At 42.5% G+C, this 8,299-nt stretch overlaps 1 protein-coding gene across 1 annotated transcript in view; it reads right to left on the bottom strand.

Moving 5' to 3' along the window:
- ADAMTS19 (ADAM metallopeptidase with thrombospondin type 1 motif 19) overlaps window positions 1–6,613 on the bottom strand; it is a 222,558-nt gene extending 215,945 nt beyond the window's left edge. The window contains exons 1-2 of the mRNA XM_014577964.3: window positions 5,548–6,613; window positions 3,748–4,355 (exon numbers count right to left, since the gene is read on the bottom strand). Coding sequence (XP_014433450.3) covers window positions 3,748–4,355; window positions 5,548–5,632 — 693 coding nt within the window. The 5' untranslated portion in view covers window positions 5,633–6,613. The remainder of the gene's footprint in view (window positions 1–3,747; window positions 4,356–5,547) is intronic.
- Between the last annotated feature and the right edge of the window lie 1,686 nt (window positions 6,614–8,299).

Here is an 8,299-nt window from a genome sequence, read left to right on the forward strand (position 1 = left end):
CGGGATCCGGTGACTGGGGGCCCCAGAAATTACCTTCCCTGGTCTGACAAAATCCCTCTTCTAGGACCAGTTAGGTCCCAAGGGTGCTGGACAAGAAGATCCAACTTGTAGTAGGATATGCATTCTAGCAACTTTCATTCAAAATACACAAGGGTTTTATAGGGAGAATATATACACCCATATCAAAAACGAAGCAACTTCAGGTTACATTGTCTCCAATATTGGTTTACACCAAACCAAAAATAAAAAAAAAAATACAGAATGCATTATAACTGAAATAGCTTTGTAAAAAAATACTTTGTAAACTTTCACTATATTTTACATGCTAAAACAGAAAGTGTAGTTTGAAATATCTTAACTATTTTTGGTGGGGAAAGCATAAAATTGCAATCATTATAGTGCAAATGAAAAGATTCTTGGAAAATTTACATGTGTAATAGGGACAAGCAACAATTGAACAGAGAGACACATTTTTAAGCCAACTTTGTTATTACCACATGCAAATTTTAAGGATGAGCCTGATTTAGTAACAGTTACAGGAGGAATACCTGCTTACTTGCGTAGTCTCATTGCAAACCATGAGGCTACTTAAGTAAGGATAACTCAACTTGAATAAATTTTTCAAGATCACATACTATCTTACTGAAGACCTAAAAAAAAGATTTACAATTCACAGCATTTATCTGAACAAAATACATTATCTGAATACATGTATGCTTAGTCTATGCATATATTCAAAGGTAAACTAAAAAGTCCTGTGAAAAGTCCTGTTAGTATGAACTCTATTGGTCCTAAATCAAATGCATTGTCAGAGTAGGCTGTAGTACTGATAGCTTTCAGGCCATTGACTTTGAAAATGTTCCTCCTCAATTAATTCCGCTACCGTACTTTGGAAAATATGACAGAATATCAATAATTAGATTCTGACCACTTAGAGCTATGTGAAACTTGGCAGTTTTACTCTGAAGAATGCATGCAACTGTTATATTTGGTATCAATCCAAATAAATTCTCCCATCAGTTTCAGTTTTGTGTTTAAACAAATCTAAACAGGAAAAGTAAAATGCAGTCAAGTTCCTTACATTTTGCATGGTTTTAGAACATGACAGTGCAAAAGTGCTAATTTTGTAAGAAAGGTTGGCAAACCTCAGAGAATCTATTATGGGCCTGGTAGATGGGCAATTTTGGAATGAAACCCGATGAGTTTTACAGAGCTATGCTAGCGTTGCATGGATTAACACCCATCAAGCCACAAAAACTGGACATTCATGGTTTGGATATTGCTGACTCTCTTCATCAGCATCTCTGGCTTTATTCCACATTTCATAAAGTGCTGCAGGCATGTACATTTATGATGCTCTATAAAGACCCTATAATGAGAATAATAAATGGGTTTGTTTTAAATCCTGCCAGGATTTTACATCATCCCAGCTGCCTGAAGTCCCTCCATCCTCCCCTAGGTATCCTGAAATTCTAGTTCATCAGAAGCACCACTGTTGCTGTCAGTGGGCCTGATCTCACACTTATAAATTAGGAGGTCACTGAATTTACATCATATAAATATAGTTTCACTCAGAGGAAAATCAGGTCTAATGTCTCTAATGTGAAACAATGGTTTGATTGTGCTCACATTTCCACTGCAAACATATTATGTATTTTTATGGAAGGAAAGACGAGGGTGGTGCATTTCTAGCAATTCCAGGTATGGGGATGAGGACAAAGGGGAATAGGACAAAGCAAAGACGAAGAGGAATGAGGACGGAATATCTATATAAATATAAGGATTCAGAAGAGGATGGGATTAAAGATGTGGAAGAACAGGAAGGGGTAAAGGAGACCAGTGATGGGATTGGGAAAGAAGAGTGTTTGAAAATCGGATAATGATGAAAAGTAGGAGGATTACAAAAGTCACTGAGGGAAGGAGGATGGGTGAACAAGAGGATAAGTGTGGAAACAGATTGAGGAACAGGCTGTGATTAATGAGGGGGTTGAGTAGAGAAGGAGAAAGAAGAGCACAAGGAGAAGGATAAGACTAGGAGAAGAAAGAATGGGATTGGGAAGTAGAACAGAGAGATGGGATGTAGCAGGACAACATCATAGAATCATCAAATACTAGAACGGGAAAGGACCTCAAAAGGTCATCAAGTCCAGTCCCCTGCCCTCACAGCAGGACCAAGCACCATCTAGATCAGGGATGGGCAATAATGTTCACAGAGGTCCCACTTAATGAAATTTGGTACATGGTCATGGGCCTGCTCGCCCCTCAGCAGGGATCGAGTCTGGGGCAGAAGTGGAGCGGCAGGGCACTAGCCTCCCTTCTGCTCCCCTGAGTTGTGTGGGCCAGAGGCTTTCAATAAAAAAACAGCAAAAGGCTCACAGCGCCTAGCCCTGTCGTTACCATGTTGTCTGGCAGCTGCCTAGGATTGCTACATCTATTAAAAAAGCTTGTGGCTCTGGCTCCTGCCAAGGTAGCACTGCAACTGTGAGCCATTTAAATAAGATCCTGAACCACTGCCTAGAAATTCAGTGGCATGGGCAGCAGGCTATTAAGAGAAAGTGGTCAGATGCAATCTGCAGGGTGGATCAAAGTGTTAAGTGGGCCAAATCCAGCCCTCAGGCCATATCTTGTGCAGGCTTTATCTAGATCATCCCTGATGAGGTCTGTCTAACATGCTCTTAAATATCTCCACTGATGGAGATTCCACAACCCCCCTAAGTAATTTATTCCAGTGTCTGACCACCCTGACAGTCAGGAAGTTTTTCCTAATGTCCAACCTAAACCTCTGTTGCTGTAATTTAAGCCCTTTGCTTCTTGTCCTATCATCAGAGGTCAAGGAGAACAATTTTTCTCCCTCTTCCTTGTAACACCCTTTAAGATATTTGAAAACTACTATCATATCACCTCTCAGTCTTTTCTTTTCTAAACTAAACAAACCCAGTTCTCACAGTCTTTCCTCATAGGTCATGTTTTCTAGACCTTTAATCATTTTTGCTGCTCTTCTCTGGACCCTCTCCAATTTCTCCACATCATTCTTGAAATGTGGTGCCCAGAACTGGATACAATACTCCAACGGAGGCCTAATCAGTGCAGAGTAGAGTGGAAGAATTATTTCTTGTGTCTTGCTCACAATACTCCTGTTAATGCATCTCAGAATCATGTTTGCTTTTTTTGCAACACTGCCATCCTGTTGACTCATATATAGCTTGTGGTCCACTATGACCCTTAGATCTCTTTCTGCAGTACTTCTTCCTAGACAGCAGTGTTATTTTGGGATAACGTGTGTTATCCCAAAAGAGCATACTCCGTGTCTTAACAGCACACCCATTATTTTAAAATACATTTGAAATAACAGGAGTCTTATTCCGGCTTCCTGTAAACCTTTTGCACAAGGAGTAAGGAAGATGCCGGAATAGCACTATATTTCAAAATTTGGCACTGCATAGACAGCGCTAAATTTTGAAATAAACTATGCAACTTGCATAGCTGAAACTGTGTAGCTTATTTGGAGCTACATGTGACAGTGGAGACATACCTTGCTTCCCATTCTGCATGGATAGGACTGGATAAAATGGATGGATGGGACTGAGATTAGAATGAGGCTATGGATAAACACAGAATTCAGCAGGATAGAGATAGGATGTGAGAGAAGGCTGTAGGAGAAGGATAGGAATAGGAAGGAGCATGGAACAGTGGTGGGATTGTAATGGAAATTGGGATGTTATTGCCTGCATGCAGGGCCTGCCTTACCAATCCAACGCAGGTACTGAAAGAGGCGAAGGAGCCTGGGTAACGAAGCACAGTGCCACTGTAGTAACAAGCTCTCTCAGGCTGAGAATGGGCGGCACCAAAAAGGTTTTTCCCCTCGCCCCTGAGCCGCTCCTCCACTGCAAAGCCGGGTGCCAAAAAGCGGCTGTCCCTCTTGAGCAACAGGTAGAGCTCCCGGGCAAAGGCTGGGATCCGCAGCAACACTTCATCCCCATCCTCTGACGGTGGTGGTGGTGGTGAAGGGGGTGGCAATAACTGAGAAGCAGCACCAGATCCCTGAGGCTGGGGAGACCAGTGATAGAATTCCTGAGACTCGTATTCATCCTCTGCATCCTCCTCCTCCTCCACTGTTTCCCCAGCTGATTGTGGCTGGCTGTCTACCATGGAAGAGATTGAGCGGACCTCACGGGAGCTGCCTGCCACTTGGCTAGGTGTAGTAGAAGCGCTGGTGCTGTTGCTGTTTCCACAGCTAGGATCAGTACTACAGCTGCCTCCACCACCACTACCTCCAGCAGGCTCCTGCTGGCCTCTGCTCCACAGTGCTGGGAAGATAATCTCCCACTCCTCAGAGTCTCCTGATGAATGCAGACCTGTGGGAAAGCAAGACAAATAACAGTATATAACACAAACCAGTTCTGCACATGCCATAGCATACAACTCATGCCAGTGAACAGACATAATTGCCAATATCCTCTAGCTAGAGCCATCGCTCCTTACCAACAAATGCATCACACAACGCTCCCCTTTTACCCACTATACCACCCCTAAAAAGTTTACTTGCAGTATATTAGTCAGCCACTAGATGTCTCTGTGCTGTTTAGAAGTTCCAGATACCAACTGTGGCCCCTGGTAAACATGGGAGATAAGCTGAAATGGGAATTGTGTGGAAACTATTTTTTGTGTATGTAGTTGTTCTCTTTAATAAACACCTCCAACACAAGACTAAAGCTGGAAAAAATATGGCATTTAGAAAACAAGCGTCAAAAAGTTCTTTGAAAATATTATCAACCAGCTAGCTGTAGAACTGGTCAACAAATTTGCCACTTCAGTTAAACAAATAGGAGAAAAAAAATCATGAACATGTGTGTATGTTTTTCATGAACTCTCTTGAAGATTGTGATTTGATATATCATTACAATACATCATGGTCAAACAAACACATGTGCACCAACTCACATGCAACAATAAAACCTCTATCATTATGACAGAATATTAATGCAGATAGTGATATGTCAATATGATATTTCATTGCATGGAATACTCAACAGATTAACATTTTCATGTGAGTCTGAGGGTACATTACGCATGTTCATATACATTCTAGATATACTTAACCTTGCCTCATTCCAAGGGATGGACTAGATTACTTCTTAAGGTCCCTTCCAGCCCTACATAACCATGATTTATTAATCTCTTTGTGAATATTTTCTATTGTATATAATTATTATTTGTACATACGCACTATGAATAATGTTCTACACAGAATGTGTATACAGAACACACACACTGACTAGAATACACACATAAGTGTTATGTAATACACACATACAATAAACACTGTAATATGTGAGAATCACTCTGTGCCATATCATCATTTATACATGTTACTAGATCCTGCATATAATACTGATTAGTTGCAAAGAAAGTAATGTGTACAGGTTGGCTACAAATAAGAGAGAGAAGTAAGCAGCAAGAACATGCTGGACCACTAATTTTCCTCTCCTTTTAATCCCATGCTATGGAAAGTACAGAAATGAGCGCCAAAGAAAGGGATATTTTTACCTGAAACGATCCCATTTGAGAGGAAAAACAGCTGATAAAAAATGCAGCAAATGTGGCTCAGTCGCATCCCCGTTTTCTTTTCCATCCACTTCACTGTCCCAAACACAGCGAGGCAGCAGCCTAGTCACGCTCTTTATTTATTCCTGTTTATTAGCTGCTGCTGTTGCTGCTGCCTGTCCTGAATGGGTTGTGCCCTGAACGGCCCCAGTTCTTTGTATGGTTGTGGGTTGCAAGTTGCTGCCTCTTCCCAGGGTGTATGTCCGAGTTTGTGGGAGGCAGGAAAGAAGGAGGGGGGGGGAGGAAGAAGTGGAGCAGCTCCCCAGCTCCCTGGTGGATTATCTGATGAGTCTATTTTCTGACTTACAGGAGGCAGCCGGAGGAAAGGGCGATTCAGCGCCCCGCAGAGTGAAACTACCTCAAAGCCAGCAGAGAAGCAGAGGCCAGTTGGAGAGGGAATAGAGCGCCCTGGAAGGGAGAGGGAAGGGCTCACGCAGAAGCAGAGGTGGTGTGCAGAGCACGGAGAAAGAGGAAGAGAGCGTTATCTGCGCACGGAGCTTGGGGCACCCTGCACAGCTGGCTGCGGGCAGCGGCAGGAGGAGGCGGTAGCGGGGGCAAGCGGCAAGGAGGCGCGAGGGGTAGGGGCAATATCCGGAGAAGAGGCGGCAGCATGCGCCCCGGCTCCGGTCACCGCGCTGTGCGACCAGGCGGCTGCGAACTCTGCCCGTGGGGGGCGGCGGATTAAGGGGAAGGGGGGAAATCCCCCAAACTCCTGTAGCTTGCTCCCAATTGGTTGCTCCGGCCAACGCTATTTGCATGCCCCCAAACCAGAGGTACAGCAGGCAGGTATAACCCCGGCCTCCCGCTGCTACTCCAGAGTGAACAGCGCGGGGGGCGGGGGGAGAAGCAGCGTGCTGCTGCCGAGCCAGAGCACAATGTGGCAATCCGAGCGATTTTCCAAACGCCTTTCACTTGGGTTTCAGCGCTAAGGCAAGGAGCGGGCAGATAATGCAATTAGTCACGGGATTCTCCAGGGCTTCCACGCACAGCCGGTGCCTCAGGCAGACCCCCTCCTCCCTGCTGCCCGTCCCACACCCGCAGGACCATGCGTACTCATGTACCCACACATCCTCGCACACCACATTAGAACACAAGAAGCCTACACACACACCCCATAACACCCTCTTACACTTACACACACACACTATAGACACACGCCTTGCATCACACACGTACACACGCGCACCAAGTTGTAAATAAACATAAATAATTATATCCTGTCTAGGAAAACACCACAAGTACACTACACAGAGCGAGTAATACACACGCTAAACATGTACATCGTGTCCTGTACCCATGACCTTATGTGAACACACAGAGGCTACAGGCACACACCTAGTCACACGGAAAAACTCACACCGCCTTCTGTACCTACAACGTAACAAGCCCAAACACATTAGCCTACTCTATACATACATGATAAGCCTTTAAAAGTATCCCTTCTCTCCCTCTGCCCCAAACAACACCTAAAAAGGCCTTTGCTTCACATTCAAGGCATTCTAAAGATTTACCACTTCTGTTTTGTGTAACTTGATTCCAAACACCCTTTTTGCCCCCACTACACAGCTCTCCATGGAAACCCAATACTTCCCACCCCAATCCTTGTCAGCTGGGGAATGATTAAACGAGGAGTCAAGTAATTTATTAAAACAAATATCTAAAATCAGGGTAAGCTGCAAAATCAACAGATAAACACCTCCAAATCTGAGATTGAGTTCTCAGTATAACCTTTGTTGTTTTACCTACTGTTTCTGATGTCAAAGGTGACTACTATGCCTTAAGGGAAGGCAAACTAAACTATATTTGTGGGGACATGCATTTTTCAATAAAGGAAAACTAAAAAGTTGCGGTAATTAGTCCTGAAAGCAATAGAAATGTTAAAACAAAAAGACACACCACAACTTTAGGCTCCAAATAAAAAAACATGTTTAGGCTCCACAGAAGCCAAATGTACCTTGGGGTCTGATCTCTGCTCTGATTGTTCAATAACTAAAGAAAAGCTGCACAAGGGTGTGTATTCTCAACTACCTCCAAACAATATTCTTGATTAGTTGTTTGGCTTTATGGAAAAAATTACCAGAGAGTGATCTTTTGCTGGAAATTAATTGAGCCAACTTTCAAACTAAGCAAAAAAAAAAAAAAAAAATCAGGGAGGGTTGTAAAAACTAGACAGATTTATATTTAACAGCTTTTTAAAAGAATTTTCACAGTCAGTGCAAGCTAGTATTCAGGTGACATTTAAAACTCATTCTTATAGTAAAAATTTGATACTTGAGTAAATATTATTAAAAATTTTATTTTGCAGTAGATTAGTTTGTTAATAGGCCCAATGCTGCAGTCTTTTCGCAGGCAAAATCCTATTTACAGCCAATGACTGTAGAGTATGGACTGTAGAATGTAACCTAAGTTCTCCAAATAATTGCAATTTGAAGTATGAATGAACAAAAATATATAGAAAAGATACTAAAGTGTATCAGAAATAGGGATTTTATATATACATTTTAATACAAAAAGTAAAAGTTTAAAATTCACATCCAATCAACAGTAATCAGAATGCAAGATACAATGTAGTACTTTGTTTGTATTGAACTGGGAATCAATCAATAAATTGTCATAACAATTTTTGGATTTCTGCAATTTAAGTTAGTTCTTTCGGACCAAATCCTTTTTGCCTTACTCATGTGTGTAAACCCCT

Source organism: Pelodiscus sinensis, chromosome 6 (genome assembly GCF_052426305.1).
Source record: "Pelodiscus sinensis isolate ZL-2025 chromosome 6, ASM5242630v1, whole genome shotgun sequence".
In the NCBI taxonomy this organism is placed as follows: Eukaryota; Metazoa; Chordata; order Testudines; family Trionychidae; genus Pelodiscus; species Pelodiscus sinensis.